Source organism: Vulpes vulpes, chromosome 16 (genome assembly GCF_048418805.1).
Source record: "Vulpes vulpes isolate BD-2025 chromosome 16, VulVul3, whole genome shotgun sequence".
Lineage (NCBI taxonomy): Eukaryota > Metazoa > Chordata > Mammalia > Carnivora > Canidae > Vulpes > Vulpes vulpes.
Genome location: NC_132795.1, coordinates 59,425,976 through 59,446,861, shown reverse-complemented (window position 1 = coordinate 59,446,861; position 20,886 = coordinate 59,425,976). Strand labels below are relative to the sequence as shown.

Below are 20,886 nucleotides of genomic sequence, written 5' to 3'. Positions count from 1 at the left end.
GGTAGAGAGATGGGGCAGGGAGAGGGTTTGGGGTGCAGAGGAGGACTGTGGGACCAGGAGGCCTGGTGTGGGGGGCAGTCCTGGAGGAGACAGGGGGACTGTGGGGTCGGGGGGTGGCAGGGAGCATGGATAGGAAGCTGGCAGGGGAAGGGGAGTGGGGATTAGAGGTAGATGGGTAGGGACAGTCCTGCTGGCGGGGGCAGCGGGCTGTGGGCCTGGGAGAGGCATGGGCTGTAGGTGGGTCATTGGGGAGATTCTGGGACCCGCAGCTCCTCTGCAGCATCTCTCACAATTCTAATTCCCTACATCTTTTGTTCCATTCCTACCCCTGCAGCGCCGTGCTCCCTGTCCTAACTTTCAGTGTCCTCCATGACCCGTTTATCATCCTTCTTCCTCACCAGCCTGTACACCCCATGTCTGTCTGGTTCACAGCTCTGTCCCCAGAACCACACCCCTGCCTAGCCCCAGGGAACCCCAAGGACAGGTCTATTGAATGAAGAGGAATCTCTGCACGGTGACTAGGGAAGTGTGCCCTCCTGACACACTTGGACACAGAAAATTTAAGAGGCCCAATGGCACAGATCTTGCTGACTCATGGACTGATGCTCCCCACCCCCACCATCCTTAGGCCCACGGGTTGTCAAACTGCCTGTCGGAACACAGATGCTCTAGATGCTGCCGAGGATGGGGATGGGGAGGTTTGTGAGGGTGGTGGGTGAGAAGCCTCTGGGAGCCGCGTGTGCCCAGGCCATGGGCCGGGGCATGGCTGACCACGCTGGAGCCCATGGGCGGATTCTGTCCCTCTGGCCAGGAGGACCTTCTGCTTCAGCCCTCACCTCAATGATGTAATCTCTGCCGTCCTTGCTGTGGACCGCCTTGACAGCGCAGATGTCCAGGCCGCCAAACATTTCTGAGCAGCTGTCCACCCACAGCCTGTACCTGCAGGGACGGAGAGAGAGACTGTGAGCGTGGGGGGAGAGAGCAGGAAGGGGGAGCAGAGGGAGAGAGAGAGGTGGAGACAGAGAGAGACACAGGGAGACACACAGACAAACAGGCCTAGGACAGTGACACGTGCACACATCCAGAAACAGAGAGAGGTGGTCAGAAATAACAAGAGACAGAGATGCAGCGAGAGAGACAGAGACACAGAGGGAGACAGAGAGGCAATGGGAGGGACAGAATGGGGTACAAGCAAAGGCAGAAACACAGATGGGCAGAGAGAGACTAGCAAGGGAGGCAGGAAGCCGGAGAGAGGAAGGGTGAGGAGCAGAAGGAAGGAGAGGAGGGAGAGATGTCAGGGACCCAGCCATGGCAGTGCGGTGCTGGCTCCACAGAGCTTGCCCTGCCTCCATCCGGAGCCATCCTGAACACCCAGCCACTCCTGCGGCCCTTTCCCTTGGGAAAGCTGCTGGAAGGGCTCAGAATCCCTCCCAGGCCATACTCCAAGCCCCAGTGAGCACGCTAGACAACAGCCTGCGGGGGACAAAGGGGACAAAGGGCGCATTCTGCCCTGTGCCTGGGGTGGGCAGGCCTGGGAGCCTGGCAGGCCGCTCTCCCCTCCGGGCCTGGCCCTCTGGACCCAATGCTTTTGTTCCCTTTCCAGCCACTTGATGGCTACAAGGTCAGTTTGCTTTGCAGGGGAAAGATCTCGACACTGGATTTTGACCCCACAACAAGGGGATGGTTGTATCTGGAGAAGTCTTCCCGGGCTCGCACTTGGCATCTCTTGTGGGGGCCGGACTTGGGAGTCACCAGGGACTTGGTGTCAATATTCTTGCTTCTGCCCTCACTCTCCAGGGTCACACAGGGCACGCCTGCTCTGAGATCTATTTGTGTCTCTGAGCGACAAGGCCTAGAATGAGGAGAGGTCATGGCCGAAGTGCTCTTAGAACCAACCTTCTCATCTTAACCGCCAAGGCCCACTGAGGCCCAGAGGTGGAGAGCAGTTTGGCCAGGTCACACAGCGAGACAGTAATACAGCCAGGATTACATAGATCTCCTGGCTCCTGGCTCTGGCTTTTTTCATTCAACTCTAACAGAGAGTGTGTGAGATCACAGAAGGAAAAGGAAGGATGAAAACTCATGCATATTCAGCAACCAACAGGTCCCAGGCCATCTGCGGGGGGTGACCCTTCATTCTCTACCCCCACCCAACTCTTTCAGGAAGGTCTAACCCATCTTACTGATGAGGAGACTGAGGTTGAGAGAGCTTCACCAGCCACTGTGCTGGCCTCCAAACCTAGAGTCTGTCTGATTCCACAGGCCAAGCAAGCCACCCTTCCTCTCAGTTGGGACACATGGCAGCCTGTTGTCCCTCTGCCTGGGAGACCAGTGACCTGGAGTCTTGCTACTAAAGTCCTCAATAATTTTGGGTAATCCTCTCCTTCTTGAAGCCTGTTTCCTTATCTGAAAAATGGGCAGGCCTAGTGTGATTCTAGTTGTGTCCCAGAATCACCAGAGGGTAGAGCAAACAAACATAAACATACAGATTTGGGGGCCCTGCCCTATGCTAGAATACTCTCTACACATTTTTAAAGCTTCTCACGTGATTCTCATGTGCAGCCACACATGAGGACGGCCTTTGGTCCTCAGAGTTCTAAGATGCCCCTGGGCTCTCTGACAGGGTCCCTGTATTTGGCAGGAGTGGCTCACAGCTGAGGCTTCTTCAGTTTAGGGAGGCCTGTGCCCTGAGACACACCCCTGAGTCAGGTTTCTTCTCAATGGAAGCCAGAAGCCAGAGAAAGACCTGGGTTCTAGAGGCTGTTTGCCCAGAGAAAGCTGGGTTCTAGAGGCTGTTTGCCAATGATGAACTTCCAGAATACCTACTGGCTGTATCCATGGGGCATAGGTCCCCTTTCCCAGGGCCCAGGAAGGGGATCCATGGATGGAGCAGGACGGGAAAGACTGGAAAACATGGGTCACGCTACCCCCTGCCCCAGCCAGGTGGGACTAGCACTGACCAAGCCACATTGTTGGTTTTGCTGAAGGGTCAGGTTACCTGGCAAACAGGTAAGCCAGGTGGAAAAAGGAGCCAGGGCCTGTTTATGGGCCCCCAGAGGATTCCTCCCACTGTGGAGGTGGGATAGGGGAGCTCTGCTTCAGGTTTTGGCAATACTGCCTATGACTTTACAGAAGGGAAAGTGAATTCCAGGCCTAAGTGGACCCTGGCCTAAGGCAGGCTCTGGCAGGAATGGCCCAAGAAACCTGGAACTGTGCGGAGCTAGGATGTGGTGGCCTGCTGGGGACACTTGAGAGCAGTTCATGAGGCATCGCAGAAGGCTGGGCTCACATTCTGGAGAGGCCACAGAGAAAAGGACCACAGTGCCCCATGGCTGTTCACTGGGGGAAGGAAACGACTGCCTCAGACCAGATGATTCGGGTGGGCAAGGTAACAAGCACGCCCTCCCTGAGACTAGTTGATATAGGCGGGCTCCCAGAGGAAGGCGGCAGCTGCCACCAGGGCTGTCAGGAAGGGAGGGCAGCCCCACCCTGCCACGGTGGCTGTGGGGTTAGGTACTGACCATCCCTCTCCCCGTCAGCACTCTAGTTGATCACCTCCGATTAACAGCTGAAGCGGATCACAAAGATTAGTTAACTCGCCTCAGGTAACACAGCCTGGAAGGGACAGGACCACTCATTTTCATTCACATCCTGCTTCTTAGAGGCCCTGAGCCAGCAGATCATGAGGGCAGGGACCATGTCTGTCTTGTCTGCCACAGTTCCCCCAGGGCCTCACTCAACAACTGGCTCCCAGCTCCCGCTCAACAGATAACCAACAAGGAAATGAAGGGATGCCTCCCAACTCCTACTCACTCTTTACAAGGTGATTGTGGAACCACCTCCTTCAGGAAGCCTTCTCTGACCTCACTCCTCCCTTATCTGCATTGGGTGCCCCTTTTCTGTGCTCCTCCTGCAAGCACCACAGCTCAATTCCACCCCAAAATACCACACTGTGTCTCCTATGTTGACTGGGGAGCCAGGAGTGGACCTCTGTAGGTTTAGTCTGCACAACATTGATTTCCCTTCTTATCCTTTTTGATGTTCAGTGGAGTCAAGCCCTCCCAACCCATTGCTGCGATAGCTGGCCCCAGGGCAATCTCCAATGGGTGGAGACAAGATGTAGGCCCGGAGCAATCTCACAGGTGCCGCTTCTGGGTCTAGTGATTGGCTCAGCAATGGTCATGTGACCCACAGCAGGCCAATCCATGATCAAGGCTCCCTTCCAGTCTTTAGTTGAGATGGTTGGGAAAGAGAAGTTTTGTCCCTGCCCTCCTTGACATGGTCAGGATGGAAGTCTGGGGCCTCGATGGGCCACCAGATGAGCCCGCCGTGTGGAATGAAGCTAACGCAGAAGAAAGCTGAGCTGAGGTGTGTAGAATGAGCCCTAAAGCCTCACCTAGAGCTGCACCTCTGCAGTTTTCATTGCCACAAGCCAACCAATCTACCTTCTGTCTCTGATCAATGAGATTTGTGTTGTGATGGTTGGAGTGGACCCAGAGTCTTTGAAGGGAAAGGCTGCACCTTTTTTCATCTTGGCTCCTTTAGTGCTTGGCACAACATGGCAGGCAGTAGGCACTCAATAAATGTTCACCCAGACCTGACCCCAAAGCCCACACTCCATGCACTCTTGTTGCATGCCAGCACACAGAGGTCACCAGGCACGCAGGGAAGCATGTGTGTGCGCTGCTGGCCTTGCGAGCAGGTGACTGGCCCTTCTTCAGGTGGAGAGAGTGCCCAGCAGTGCTGAAAGGCAGAGGGACCTGAGGTGCCTTCAGCCAGGGTGCACATACCACATTCATGACTCAGTAGAAATAACCTCTCCCTCCTGACACTGAGTTGAAGATATAAGTCTGAGAGAGGGATGGACATTCCAGTAGCCCTGGTGCCCTAATAAGGATGCTTTTATGTACCTGTCAGAGCACAGAGGGGACTGGTAAGGACTCCCTGCTCTCTCCGTAATAGCTGGGCAGGGCTGGAAAGACCCCTGGACTTGGAGTTAAGACATCAGGGATCTACTCTCAGCTCTGTGACCCTGGACAAGTCACTTTCCCTCTCTGAACTTTCTTCTCTCATCTGTGAAGTGGGATTACTGTAACATCTACCCTGCAGGTTGCCACGCAATCAACAGCTGACGTGCCTAGGAACGTGCTCTGTGGGTGGTGAAGCACTGGCAGGAGGGTGAGGCGGCACTCTTTACAGGCCCCTTGTGGTACTCCTCCCCCACCTCCTGCTGGGGCTGGTGCCACACCCTCTCGCACCTTGTCTCTTACCTCTCAGTCATGGCCACTTGCTCCAGCATGGCAGAGCCTGTGTTGGCCTTCCAGTTTCCAGAGATGGATGTTCGCCTGTATCAGAAAAATAACACTGAGGGCATTAGGACCCCTGTCACTGCTCTGCTTTCCTTATTTGCTTTGGCTCTTAGGACGCTCCAATTCGAATACCTGCCTCACGTGCTGGTGTATATCATTAGGTACATGTCTTGTCCCCAGCTTTATTTGCCTGTTTTTATTTTCCTTTATGTTGATTATCTTATTTATTTGTTGGATCTTATGTATCTTTTTCTAGATTTCTTTGAGATCTAAAGATTTTTTTTCATTTTTTAAAATTTGAATTCAATTAGACCGTATATAGTACATCATTAGTTTCAGAGGTAGAGGTCAGTGATTTATCAGTTGCATATAACACCCAGTGCTACATCACATGCCCTCCTTAATGCCCATCACCCACTTACCCCCTCCCCCCACTCCACTCCCCTGCAGCAACCCTCAGTTTGTTTCCTATGGTTAAGTGTCTCTCATGGTTTGTCTCCCTCTCTGATGACTTCCCATTCAGTTTTCCCTCCCTTCCCCTATGATCCCCTGCACTGTTTCTTATATTCCACATGAGTGAAACCATAAGATAATTGTCTTTCTCTGATTGGCTTATTTTGCTCAGCATAATACTCTCCAGTTTCATCTACGTCGATGTAAATGGTAGGTATTCATCCTTTCTGATGGCTGAGTAATATTCCATTGTATATATAGACCATATCTTCTTAACGATTCATCTGTCAGTGGGCTCTTTCCATAGTTTAGCTATTGTGGACATTGCTTCTATAAACACTGGGGTGCAGGTGCCTCTAAAGTTTAAATTTTAAAAATGTCTACACCATCAGATGAAATGCTCCAAGCTTTGGCCTCTTGTTTTTGAAAAGGAGAACCAAAGCAATAGAGCCACTCATGATTCTGGAATTTCTTGAGGGCTCCAAAATGTAGGAAAAATGACCCATGGAGAGAAGTGATAATTTTTTCATGGTGAAGGGCAGGAAGGCCTTCTGGCCTCAACACTCTCTCGGTTCGTCTTTCCTTTTCTGTTCCAGCAACACCAACCTCCCTTGCAGTGCTCCAATGCCATGGGTTTTTCCTATGTCAAGGCTTCTGCACACATTCTTCCCTTTGCCTGATTCAGTCTATGTCTCCATCTTTCCCTCCCTAAGGACTACTCATCCTTCACGTTTCATATGACATGTGACTTCCAACAGCCCACCTCCCCTAACAAGAGTAGATGCCCCTAAACCAATGTTTAGTAATGCTTATCTCACTTGGAAAGACTCCTTTAGTGTCCAGTCTCCCTAGGGCAGGGGAAATGTTATTAGACTCATCCCCTGTCCCCACACTGTCCAGTGGGACCTGGCAAGTAGTAGATACCTAGTAACTAACTACTGGGTAAGGGACTATATTAGGGGAAAAATAAAGACAAATAATCTCCAGTGCCATATCTGGATTCAGCAAAGACTGAATGAGTGTAAGCAAAGTGGCAGAGGTAAAGTTTTTCATTTTATGGCCAAGGGAAGGCATGTAAGGGAAGGTATATGGTTGAGATTAAAGGGTGAAGTGGGAGAAATTGCTACACGAATATATCTTCTTAAAACAGAAAATAAATTGTATCTGAAAACAGAAGATGCTGAAAATAGATGGTGGCCAACAGGAGCTAGAATTGCTAAGGGGCACAGTGATGTTGATAAGCTTTATGTCAGTTCAGTTCAGCCTAGCTTGATTCAATTCAATTCAGCAAACTCTCACTGGGCTGCTCTATGTCCTGGGTTTTAGATTTGTCTTGGTATGCAGAGATGACCCCATCCTAAGGCTGCTCATTACCTGGAAGGGTGGACCAGTTTCAAAGGAGTGAAGAGCTCTGGGAAAGCAAAGGAGAAACCAGTCATTCAACATGACCCCAGAAGGGAACCAATGAATGTGCCTCAGAGGGTGGTAGGGTTGGCATAGCAGGATCTGCATGGTGGTAAGAGAAGGGAAAAACTGACTTGAGTCAGACAGATGCAAGGTTGAATCTTGTTTCCATAATTTTCTTGCTGTATCTCTGAGTTTTTATTTTTTTCATTGGTGAAATGGGAATGATCTCCATCCTTCCACATTGTGTGGACTAAAGGAAATATTCCCATAAATGGCTTAGCCCTCGGGGCACTACCATTATTTTTCAGTCACTGGAGACAAGAAAAGAAGGCATTGCAATGCCAGAGGCAGCAGGAGCACAAGCCAGATTGCTCTCCTGCCAAGAAAATAATAATAGTGAGAGTTGCTATTTGATGGGGGCTTTCTCTGTCTGAGACCTGGGTCTAAGGGCTCTAGAAGTCCTGGTTCATTCAGGCTCACAGAACTAATGAGACAGATATTACTGTGATTACCATTCTCACTGAGCGACAGAAGCCACCAATCCCCATCTGAGAAACTCCAAGCTCTTAACTATGACTTTCCATGGCAGAGCCCATCCCAGGCTTGGGGGAAAAGAGTCACTTGGCCCAAAGGTGATTCAGCCACTGGAATGTGGGACAGAATGTAGACCGTGACAGAAAAGTCTACCTGTATTGCAAATGTATGACGTTGACCTCCTTGCTGAAGAGGGTAGAGGCGGGTGATAAGGTGTGGACCCAAGTAACCTTAGATGGGAGTGGAGGCTGACTGACTAACCATAGAAGGAGCTGTGCATGAGCACTGTACTGCCGTGGGTAAAGCTCTTTCCCACGGGGCTCCAAGTTAATGGTTCTGCAATTGTACTGGGACTGAACAAATAAGTAAATAGATGGCAGATGGTAGGAGCCAGGTTTTCCCTGTTGGAGCAGGAAGTTATAGATAAGCAATCTGGGAAGGCTGAAATGAATCATGTGGTACCCGACGAAAGTCGGAGATGTCAATATGAACTCTTTTTAGCTTTAGATAGAGCTGGATACATGTGCACGCATGGGTTAAGGCACACATATGTATTTCCTGGCTCTGTCTGCTGAGAGGCCCCAGTAACAGGGACACCCCAGTAGCAACAAGTACAAAGGCCTTGAAATATAGGGCAGGAAGTGGGCCAGAAAGGAGGCTGAATGGTCGGCGGGCTTGGTAATGGTGGTGGTGGTGGTGGTGGCAGGCAGAGAGGGTGCTCTACATTGAGGTCTGACACAGACCCCCTCCCTTGGACAGGGGCCAACCCAGGGTCCAGGAAAATCCATAACTAATGACAAACTGGAGCTGCCAGGGCAGAAAGGCTCAGCATAAAGAATGCAGCAGTGAGCTAATCTTCAAGAAGTGAAACTGGGACAAGGTGTCGTCAATGTCAAGTGGAAACACGAACAATGAGGAGAGGAGGGAAATGATATCATGATGGATGGTGGAGGCCTCAGGAATGCATCGGACGGCTGCACTGGAATGTTCCCCAACGCAGAGGGGGCAGAGGAGAGCCAACCTTATGACTCTGAGGGTACCTGAGAGCAGGAACAGGTCTGGCCTGGCTCAGGGGTGGAAGAGAGGAATGGGCAAGACAGAAGTATTCCTTGAGGACTGGCTCCACCCCTTTCCTGGGAAGCTTTCCTTGATAGGTCAACTGCCTGCATCTTCTCCAGTTCCCCAGGTGATGGCAGAGTGGAGTAGTTGCTGTGCATTGTGTGCCCACAAAGCCTAAAATGACCATTGGGCCCTTTATAGAAAAATTCTGCTGACCCATAGTGGAGGCAATCTAGGTAGTGCAAAAGCAACCCTAGATAATGCATAAATGGATGTGTCTGGCTGTGGTTAATAAAACTTTATTTACAGAAACAGGTAGCAGCTGGATTTAGCCTGTGGGCTGTGGTTTGCTAACCCTGACCTAGAGCATGAGTTCCACTGCACAAAAGCGCACAGAGAGGTTTCCAACTGTCCAGAGCCAGCCACTGCAGCCCTCAGATAGGAGCCTGTGCACAGCCAGTGCTCCATTAACGCTTGGCAACCTGGCACAGGTTAGCTCTCTGGGGGTAGATTCCTTCAAGGGGAATCTACAACATTCCAAAGTGAGACACAGAGAGGCCTTGGAGCAGATAAGACCTCCCACCTTTTCAAGAACTTCCATTCTGACGACCGCAGCAGCTCGAGTGTGAGGCATCCTGTGCCAGAACCACCTCTGGGGTGAATGTGTTGAATTTTCTGGCATTCATTCCTCTTCCCTTTGTCACAGCATCTCTGTTCCCATTGGGGGATGACCCTGCCCATATTGTATGTTATCTTGGTGGGACTCTCCATACTGTTTTTCTGCCATTCTCTAACCAACAAGCATGTGATCCAAGTTGGGTTCATCAGTGCTGTTTCCATGGCATCACAACCTTGAGTTCAGCACTGAAAATGATTCCAGCAGATTCATTTTCCAGTAGGGGTACCATGAAGATTGTTACTCTCGCTACCCAGATTCCTGCGGCTGCCCTAAATCCTAATATTTCTGAAATTGACAGTTGAGTGGTTTCAACTGTTTTCAGAGTTTCTGATCATTCATGGCTTTCTAATAAATTTCCTTTTGAAAACTCCATCAGTGTGGTCAGATGTGGTTTCTGTTGCTTGCAGCTGGAGAAATCTGATGTAATCTCCTAATTGGTCTTAAAAATTCTAGAGAAACCCCTTGGCAGCCTGTGGCCCCAGAGCCAGCTTTTTATAAATACAGGTCAGATCATGCCACTTCTCTGCTCAGAAGAAAACAAGACAAAACCCAAAACCCTCAGCAAGGCATGCAAAACCCTCCTTGATTTGTCCTCAAAGTTTCTCTTTTAGTCTGGTCTCCTATGATATACATCCCATGGATACTTGAAGTTCCCCCAAACATGCCAAGTATCTTTCTTCCTCTGAGAGAAATAGCTCTCTTTGGGTACACAGATTTCGACCCTGGGATAAGCTCTGAGAAAGCATCAGCACTTAGCCGTACTGACTGGAGAAGAAGGGCAGAAAGAGGCCATAAAGGGAGAATAACAATGGGCTGAAGGGTCTCTGCCCTGCGGTGGAGGAGACAGGGCTGGACCTGCATCTCTAATCGCTGTTCCTCCTACACTCTCCTCCCACCTCTCCTCCCAGCAACCCAGCCCCTGCTCAGGGACTCACATGTAAGCCTTGTAGTTGGATCCGATTTTCTGGATGCGGATGTCGTACTTGGAGTCAATGAAGGCCTCAGTGGTAGCATAGGTTTTGGCCATAGCCACCATGCTGGTGATGTCCTGGTAGTCATGCTGGTTTTCTACTTTGATCTGTGTGGGAGGATCAGGGGGTGAGTGCCAGCCACCAATATTCACGGAGCACAGACCCAATGCCAGGACCCAGTGTTCTATCTATAGAGTGACCTTGAGAAAGTCACCTGCTTAGCAGGGAGAACAGGTCATTCTACTACATACATACCTGTAGATGAGGAAGAGAACATTCCATTTGGACTGTCAAGAGAACATTTTTTACATATTTACATAAATATGTAAATATTTACATATTTACATACATATTTACAGAACAGGTAAGCTCTGAACAGGGTTTGGAATAGTACAGTTTTCAGTAGGAGCATTTCTCTGGAGGATAGAGGGGATGGGCAAAGCCGAGGCAGGAGGAGCCACATGGAGACGAGGGCTGTGCAAGTGGTTCAGACTGGGTGATTGGCCTGCAGGATGAGGGATGGCTGAAGAGGGTTGTCAGGAAACACACCTTGGGGGACTTCAATTGCTTTGGTAAGGGTCTAGAATTTTAGCTTGAAGGCTCTGGAAAACCATTGGAAGAAGTAGAGCAGTGTAAACAAAAAAGTAGCCTAATTTGTGTTTTAGAAAAGTCCCTCAAGTACTTACATGGAGGATTTCATGGCAAGTTGTACAGTGGGTTGAATGTGACATGGGGTAGAGCCCGGTTGGGAAAAAGAAAGTGCATGTATACGTCCATGTGCTATGTATGTGTTGGGCATGTGCACGTGGGTTGCATGTATGTGCAGTTTGTGGGGGGTACATGTATGTGTGACGTGTTGTATGTGGTGCTTGTAAGCAGTGTGTGTGTATGTGTGTGCGTGTGTGTGTGTGTGTGTGTGCACGTGCATATACACTGGAAAAGGCTAATTGTGCCCAACCAAAGGCCTGGGGGAGACACTCACTGTTTATTGGGCTGAGGCCAGGAACATGAAGTGGTGCCTTGGGGTCAGGGGGAGGTCCCAGGAGAACTTCCAAGGCCAATGCTGGGGACGAGGCCAATGCTCTATGGCTGTGATCTCAAGACAGGACACAAGCTGATTGCCACCAGCTGTGGACAGTTAAGAGTGCTGCCCCCTCCCCTGTTACCCTCACCGGGACAGCACAAGGGGGTCTAATGTTGGGCCAGAGGTGGGCAGAGCCCAGATCCCCTGGTGGGGGGGGGTGTTGAGGTGGGGGGGGCAGCTTGCACAGGAGGCTGTCCTTATAATCTCTCTTAGCCTCTCTCTTATCTCCCTTGGAGACTCACCAGTGCCCTGACCACTCCATCCCTGCAGAATGATGCCCACCCACAACCTCACAACTTACAAAGAAGTTTCACAGCTCTCTCATGGGACACAAAATGGGATTGTGAGGCGGGCGGTGTGGGCATTATTATGGTCATTTAACAGATGCAGAAACTTATTTCTTGCTTTGTCCAAGGCCATGCGGCAGCTAAGCACAGAGCTGGGAATGAAATTCAGGAGTCCAAGAGCACAGCTGTTCTCCAAACCATCTTGAGGGCAGCTACAAGTGCATGCCTGCTGTTCCAACCTAACAGATGGGAAACAATGATGGGGAGCAAGGCTTGGCATACCTTCTCTCTTCTTGGCTCTCTGAGAGTCCCAGCCTCTCAGTGATGACACTAAGTCCCACTTTGAGGAGAAAATAAAAGTGACCAAGCAAGAGTCCTATTTGCCATCCTTTCCCAAGCTCACCAGCTTTCCTGCCTTTTCTTCCAGGCTGCAGCGTGCTCCTCCCACTCCCGGCTGAAGCTGCCCTTTGTTCCAGGTCTTCTAAGTCTGACTGCTCACTGCCCTCCCCTCCTTCAATAATAGGACCTGTTAGTTTTATCTGGGGATCTAGTCTCTCAGCTAAAGATTGTTTGTTCCAGTCTCCCTCATAGATAGATGTGGCCAAGTCTCAGAATCTGGTCAATGAACACGTGAGTAGATGTGCTATGAGCAACCTCTGGGTGGTGCCTTTACCACAAAGGGAATCTTCCTTTTCTCCTTTCCCTCTTCCACCTGGCTAGGTCCTCGGACCACAGGATGGAAGGCACATGTTGAGGATGGCTGAGTTAGGAGGTGGAAGGATCCTGGATTCCCAACACCATGGAGTCCCCAGTCTGCCCGTGACTGTGCATGTTCAGACTCTTATGTGAGAAAGAAGTAAACTCACTGTTATTTTGGTCTTCATTAAAGCTGTCAAATTATATTTCTGCCTTGAAGATTCATTATTCTTTGGGTCAGTCCAATCATGGGTCCTCCATTCTCCTCAAATTGTTCCTGCTTTTCAAAAATCCAAGTACTCACTGCTCTCTGTCTCTACCTTCTCACTTCTCACTCACCCCTAAACCTGCCATCTTCAAATTTCACTCCCCATCACTCTGCTGAAACTGAGCTGGCCAAGGTCACCTGTCACCTCCTCACTGGCAAATACAATACCCTTCTTTTGATTAGCATTCTTTTTTTTTTACTTTTTTTGTTTTTTGTTTTTTTGTTTTACTTTTTTGTTTTTTTAAAGATTTTATTTATTTATTTATGAGAGAGAGACAGAGAGACAGAGAGAGGCAGAGACATAGGCAGAGGGAGAAGAAGGCTCCATGCAGGGAGCCTGATGTAGGACTCAATCCCAGGACTCCAGGATCACACCCTGGACCAAAGGCAGGCACTAAACTGCTGAGCCACCCAGGCATCCCTGATTAGCATCCTGGATTCCACAACATCTGAAATTGCTGAACTTTTTGACACTTGGTTTCTACATCACTACTCTCTTCTGATTCTTTCTTTCTGCAATTTCTTCACCTTATTGCCTCCTCTTCTTCCAACTTCATCTTTAATGACCAGAGTGTTTCATCTTCAGTCAACATTTGGTGTCCGGGAGAATTAGAGGTACCAGAATGAAAGAATGGGTGGTGGTTGTGGGGGAAGCTTTGCAGGGGCAGCTTGTCTAATTCAGTTTTGCCACTGGGTGGCTCTGGAAAGTACCAGACCTTCTGCATCCCAGTTTCCTAGACAGCACAGCATACATGGCAGGATGTTTGGACACTTCTATCTGTCTACAATGCCCATTCCCTTCTACAGTCATGAAGCACCCGGATCTGGGGCCACATGACCTCTCATAGAATAAACATTACACTCCCCCATCTCCCTGGCACCTGTGTGTCCATGTGACCCTGTTTTCTGCTTCTGCAAGCAGAAGCAGAGTCTGAACTTCTAGGCCTACTACTAACAGGAAGGGGAGGGCTTTTGCTCTTCCCGCTGGCTGCAGTGTAGACCATCTTTGACATTGTGGCTGAAGAGCAACACCCCAGGAAGGCATGATCAACAAGATGGAAGGAGCCTGGGTCTTTAAAACTGAGGGAGTTCTATGAGAGCCCTGGGTTGCTTTCACCCAGACCATGTGTGAAAGAGAAAGTCCTGGCTTACTGAAGCCACCTTAGGTGTTTGTTACACAGCTGAACTTTGTTCCAATTATTACAGGAGCCCTAAGTAAGTATTCATTCAATGCATCATGCCTGCATTCATCTCTTCACAGGATAGACAAAAGAGATCAAAGAGAGACAGTGTAGACAGAGGCATTTAGTGAATTCATTAGCTAATTAATTTGTGGTCAGCCCAACCTCTCCTTGTGTACCTTTCTGGGTGGTTTGGGGTTTGCCCTCTCTAGGAGTGAGGATATAATCCAGGTTTCGTGTATACCGACCCTTCTAAAGCCCCAGGACAAACCCTGGCCTATGGTCCTGGCAATATTAAGTTCTTTTCCTTAGAGAGGGTCTTCAAACTGTGCTATGTCTGGGTCCTGTGAAGCCCAGCTCCACCCCAGCACCACCCCAGCTCCACCCATGTCTTCCTCCCATTAGACTGCCAGCTTCTTGGGGACAACCAGTCATAACACAGGTGCCTGGCATGGATGCACCCAGCATGTTTGCTGGACTGAATTTAAGGCTGGTTAAAGATTCACTTGTGACTTGAGAGGGAGTAGAGAGGTGGACAGAATACAGGAGTTTGGGAAAAGGCAAAGAAACAGTGTCCCAGGAAAGCCTGTCTTTTACAAGGTGAATTTTTCTGTAGCTGCTTAGCCTGGATCCTGGGCTCTCAGAGGTTCATCTTTTTTTTTTTTTTAAGATTTTATTTATTTATTCATAAGAGACAAAGAGAGAGACGGAGAGGCAGAGCAAGAAGCAGGCTTGAGGGATCACGACCTGAGCCAAAGGCAGACACTCAACCACCCAGGGGCTCCAAGGTTTATCTTTCGATTGTGAGACTCTGAGCAAGTCAGGAACTGCAGAGAGGCGGGCAGGGGGTCTGGAGTAGAGTGTGGTGGGTGCTGGAGGGGACTCTGGCATGGTCCTCAGGCAAAAGGACAGCGGGATCAGAGGGTACGAGGCCAGGCAGCCACAGGGATGGTGAAGTGGCTGCTGAGCTGGGGAGGGAGTCTTGGCACTCGGCTGTATTTACTAGCTGGAAACTTCTCCAAATGTTCACAGAGACAAGCTGAACACCGGAAGCTTTAAATGAGCTGTGATTCAAAATTACCATTTGCTGCTCTGGGGACCTGCAATGGGGTCACTGAGGACTCCCTAACTCTGAAGCCTCATTCCCACGTCCCCATCTCCCCTTCTCTGTCTCTTCTTTCCCTCTTTCTCTGCCTTCCTTGACTACTCTCCCTCTCCTCTATCCTACTGTACCTGCTCTTTTTTTTTTTTTTTAAGATTTTATTTATTCATGAGAGACACACACAGAGAGAGAGAGAGGCAGAGACACAGGCAGAGGGAGAAGCAGGCTCCATGCAGGGAGCCGGATGTGGGACTCGATCCCAGGACTCCAGAATCATACCCTGGGCCGAAGGCAGGTGCTTAATCAATGAGCCACCTAGGGATCCCCTGTACCTTCTCTTATGTGTTTGTGTGCACACGTGTTTTTCATCCTGAGGGTAAGCACGGTGGGAGCATGGAAACAGAGACGATGGAAAGGGAGGGAAGTGGGAGGAGTCGGGTTACAGTTCTGAATCTCCTTGATGGGATTCACCTCTGAAGTCTCCTAGCCTGAAACAGGAGAGTCATTTTCCATCTTTGGTAGACTGTCTGCATTTGCTTGAACACCTCTGAGAGCAGGGAGCTCACTACCGGGCAAGGAAGTGAATTTCCCCTTGGGGAACTTGTTCTACTGTATATTACACCTGGAGTAAATGAGTAGTCCCAGTTACTGGTCATGAAGAGTAAGTCTCAGCCCTCAGCCTTGTGTCTGCTCTTCACGCACTTGAGGAGCCAGCCAGGTATGCCTAAGATACTGTCTTCTTCAACTCACCCTGACACGAGCAGGTTCTAGACCCTTTACTACCTTGAAATGCTCTCATTGGACAATCTCCTAAACTATGTGGTGCCTGGAATCACACCCAGCTCCAGATGTGGTTTCACTAGCCAAGACTGTAGAAGACTGTCACTTCCCTCTGCTTGGAATGCATCTGGCATACGCCTGTCTCAGAGCACTTGCACTTGCTGTTCCTTGCCTGCCCTGCTGTTCCTTGCTTGCATGGCCCACACCCTCGCTTCATCCAGGTCTCTGCTGCACATACTTGCTCAGAGCAGTCTTCCCTGACGCTCAGATGTGTCCCAACTCCTCCCACCCAGCATTCCTCATCCACTGTGCCCTGCTTAATTTTTCTCCATGGCACTTCCACCCCTACTTCACACCATTCTCTATTTATTTGTCGTCCCTCTTCCCTACCATTCTACTAGAATGTTGGCTCTGCAAGAGCACTGCTGGATTTCAAGCACCAATAGCAGCACTCAGGGAACAAGCACCCAATAGACTTGGTTAATGATTGAATAAATATATCTAAGTGTTTCCAGGTGTTGTATTGAGTGCCCATTATATCCAGATAATTACTGACTGTTTTTCCAGATACTATGCCGGAGGCTGAGGATACAATAAGAAAAAAAGAGATTTATGATTTTTATCCAAATGGAGCTTTGAGCCTATTCATTACTTGCTCCTATTAATGCAGCTTAATACAATGTTAGTTTTTCTAAGATCCATATGGAGCTTGTTGTAAGCTAATGTCTCCAGGTCATTTTTTTTTTTTATTGGAGTCCAATTTGCCAACATAACACTCAGTGCTCATCCCGTTAAGTGCCCCCTCAGTGCCCGTCACCCAGTCACCCCCACCCCCCTGCTCACCTCCCTTTCCACCACTCCTTGTTCGTTTCCCAGAGTTAGGAGTCTCTCATGTTCTGTCTCCCTCTCTGGTATTTCCCACTCATTTTGAAACACAAGATCCTGATAATTCACATCTCTCCGAGTGTGAACCTGAGTGGATTCAGTCCCAGAGCAGGACTTTACATTTTCCTATGTAAATATAAAGCTCTTATATTTCCATCTGTCCCTTCGTTCCCCGATATTGACTCTGCCATCTAACCCGTTAACTTCCCTCTCAGCTCTAGGTCATTCATAATTTTGGTGCACCTTTCCTATACCTAATTCTAGCTGTTTGACCTGATTTAAATCACTTTTCTGAGTTTTAGTTTCCTATCTGTTAAATGAGATAAATGTCCTGTCGGATTATTATTTTTTAAAAAGAACTTATTTATATTTATTTATGTTGGAGGGATGGAGGGAGAGAGAGAAAGAGGGAGAGAGAACAGAGATAGGGGCAGAAGGAGAAGAGAGAGAGAATCTCAAGCAAACTCCCTGCTAATGCAGAGCCTGATGTGGTGCTCTATCTCACAACCCTGAGCTCATGACTTGAGCCAGAATCACGACTTGGATTCTTACTGACTGAGCCGCCCAGGCGCCCTAGATTATTATGATTTTAAAATTACATTATAATGAATATCAAAGGACTATCTAGCATAGTGTCTGGCACTTAGAAGATACTCAGTAAAAGTTGGTTCTCTTTAACTCATTTTTGGATTTTTTCATAATTATTTACATATTTTTTTACATAATTATTCATCCAGCTACAAAATCTACCTCCTGTATAATCACCTAACTTGATGAGGAAAAATTCTTTTTAGACTAATCACAGCTAAATAATGAGGAAGGAGTAAGAGAACTAGGGCATCATCCTTCTGCAAATCTCCCTAAGGCAAGAATGAATCTAGGCAGCAGTGATCAATGCAAAACCTTCAGGAAAGGCTGATGGCCAACTTCCTAATGTGTTGGTCAGGCAGACAGCACCTGAATTTACAGATCAGTCTTAAATCGCAAAAGACAGTCAGACACGACTATGTCTACAGATGTGCAAGAGAAACACCTACTACCAACTGGGAAGTATTCTTGCCAAACCCAGAACCAGAGTCATATCAAGTCTCTATATTCAACCCCCAGTTTATAGGATGTATAGGCAATAAGTGAACCCGCAGTGGATCTGTAATTAGCCAAATTCAGAATGTAGAAAATCCTATAGGAAAATTATCTCCCCCCAACCCCTTCTAACAAATAAGTGACCAATCAACCACAGGAAGAGGAACTGTTATAGATCAAAAGAGACTCATGTTATCCCATCCATGGCAGGTATGAAGCCCTTGTTTGGATACAATGAGGACAAACCAGTTAATAGGGAACTATTGAACACTGACTACATATTAGATTATATTGAAGAATTATTACTATTTTTTGGTATCCTATGATATTTGTCTATACTAAAGGAAAAAGAAAGGAGTCCTTATGTATTAGAAATACATACTGAAATATTTATAGGTGAAATTATGTGATATCTGAGATTTGTTTTAAAATAATCTGGTGATCCATAGAGACAAAAAGTAGATGAGGGGTTGCCAGGAGCCGAGGTGAAAGGAGAATGGAGAATGACTTCTGCTGGGTATGAGGTGATAAACATATCTTGGAATTATATAATGGTGATAGCTCCACCTTGTGAATATACATAAAAACCACTAAACTATACACTTTAGAAGGATGACTTTTATAGAACGAAAATGATATTTCATCTTAAAAAAATGAAAAAGTATTCAGTGGTGTTTGAGAGGAGGTGTGGAGGAGTATGTAGAACAAAACTGACTCAGTGAATAATGGTTGAAGTTGGGTGACAGGTACCTGGGAATACACTTTACTATTTTCTCTGCTGTTGTGTATATTTGAAAATTTCTGTAGTAAAAGGTTAAGCAAAGGCAGGACTAAAAGAGAAAGACAAGTAAGAGTGAGAATGTAAAATTGTCCTTCAAAGGAGGCTAAAAACCTATCTGGTAATATCTGACTAGAGATGTGACCCCATTTTGTAGGGTTCATTGTAGGAAACTTTGGTCAGTCACACAAATTCAGTCTCCTGAAGAGGAAATGCAAGCAGATACCTGAGAGAATTGCAACCATTCTTTTTTTAAAAATTTTTAAAAGATTTATTTATTTATTTGAGAGAGAGAGAGAGAGAGAGAAAGCTTGGGAGAGGAAGAGAGAATCTGAGTGTGGAGCCCGATGCAGGGCTTGATGCGGGGCTCGATCTCATCACCCTGAGATCACGATCTGAACTGAAATTAAGAATCAGATGCTTAACCGACTGAGCCACCCTGGTACCCCACAACCATTTTTGGAATTAAAATTCATGTGGCATCTCCTGGGCTCCTCCTATAGAGGACACTGTGATATGGAACAAATGTCAACAATGCTCCGTGATGTTTGATGTTTCTTATGATACTCCTTAAGGTAGGCTCATGTACTTGTGTCATCTCCTTAAAGTATGATTTGAGGAAGGCAGTTTTACAGATAGCCAATAAATGCAACCCAGTGATCATTTTGATCCAATTTTTATAATTTATTTCTTATTTGAGAAATGAACACATATACTCACAGAGCAAAAAATAAAGTCAAAGATATAAAAATAATATCTGGGAAAAAATAAGTATGTCTTTTACTCTAAACTCCAAGCCCCTTGGTGAAAATATTTCTTTGTACTCTTTTGGAAATATTCTATGAATATAATAGTGTAAGATGATATAAGATGCATCTGCTCAGGTATTTGGTCAAATATTCTGGATGTTTCTGTGAGGGGGTTTTGGTTGAGATTTGCATTTAAATCTCTGGACTTGGGTGTTATTCTGTATGTTGGCAAATTGAACACCAATAAAAAATAAATTTATTATAAAAAAATAAAATAAATCTCTGGACTTTTGAGTAAAGCAGATTGCCCTCCATAATCAGTGTGAGCCTCATCCAATCAGTTGAAGGCCTGAATAGATCAATATTCAGCATCTTCAGCCTACCAGCCTACTCTGCAACCCCCCCATAATTGTGTGAGCCTTAAAAGGCTGGGTGGCTGGAGATGTGAGATTTTGAGGTGATGATTTCTTTGGAAAAAGCTGTGCCAGTCTACTGTTCCTCTTGATATATCTGGTAAGAGAATCAGCAGGACAAGGCTGATGTGTGTATGAGCAGCAAGGCAGAGCTGGTATGCTGGAGCTGATGTGCTCCCAGGCTACCTGCAGTTAGGCACCCCAGACTTTGGTCTATCCAGGCTAAGAATGTGAGCACTACCTGTAAACCACAGGTGGTCTGTGTAGGAGAGACACCAGCCATGAGCCATTTAAAATCCCCTATGGAGGGAGCAGTGGCTGAAGGGGAGACATGGCTACTTCCACTGCCACCACCCTGGTCCAAGCCACCATCATATGTCATTGGACCACTGCGACCATCTTCTTTTAAAATTCCTCTTGCCTAGGCCAAACCTCAGACTGATTTCCTTAGCATCTCTGGGTGTGGGCCAAGGCATCAGTATTTTTAGAAGCCCCTCAGGCAGTTGTGTGCAGCCCAGGTCACAAAGCATGACCCTATGTGATCTGGGTCCTGCTTATCTCTCTTTTGCATTCAGCCAAACTTGTTTCTGCTTCACTGCCTCTGGACTTGCTATTCCCTCTGCTTGGAACAATTTTCCTGAGTACTTTCCCAAGGCCAGCTTCTTCAGGTCTCAGCCCAGATGAGTCCTTAGTGGAGGGGTTTCCAACTACCTAATGTAAAGCAGCTACTCTTCCTTGCCCGCTCTTAAGTCTCTACCCAATTACCCTGGTTTATTGTTACTACTTCTTTTCTTACCACCTTTGACGATCTGAAATTACTTATCACTTAACGTGCTTATTGTCTCTCTCCTCCACAGTAATGAAAGCCAACAAGACCAGTGGCCTTCTGTGTGTTGCTAGAGAGACAATGTAACAGTGTTTAAGAATATAAGCTCAAACACCAGGTCCATCACCTATTAGCTGCGTGACCTTGGAGGAAGTTACTTAGCCTCTCTGTGTCTCACTTTCCTTATCAGAAAAATGTTGGGTACCTTGGTGATATAAAGGAGCTGATCCACAACAAAATGTGGATAATTTGCTGGATTACTGTTGAACATCATTGGATTGTTGTCAAGCATTAAATAATACACTACACGTAAATGGTCTGGAAGAAGGCTTAGTTCCTCAC

At 47.6% G+C, this 20,886-nt stretch overlaps 1 protein-coding gene across 5 annotated transcripts in view; it reads right to left on the bottom strand.

The window, feature by feature from the left end:
- The window catches only part of SYN3 (synapsin III), a 454,689-nt gene that overhangs the window by 19,000 nt on the left and 414,803 nt on the right, over window positions 1-20,886 (bottom strand). For all 5 annotated transcript variants that reach the window (XM_072741870.1, XM_072741871.1, XM_072741873.1 and 2 more), the window contains 3 exons: window positions 10,377-10,519; window positions 5,271-5,345; window positions 837-939 (listed from right to left, as the gene is read on the bottom strand). In XM_072741870.1, coding sequence (XP_072597971.1) covers window positions 837-939; window positions 5,271-5,345; window positions 10,377-10,519 — 321 coding nt within the window. The remainder of the gene's footprint in view (window positions 1-836; window positions 940-5,270; window positions 5,346-10,376; window positions 10,520-20,886) is intronic.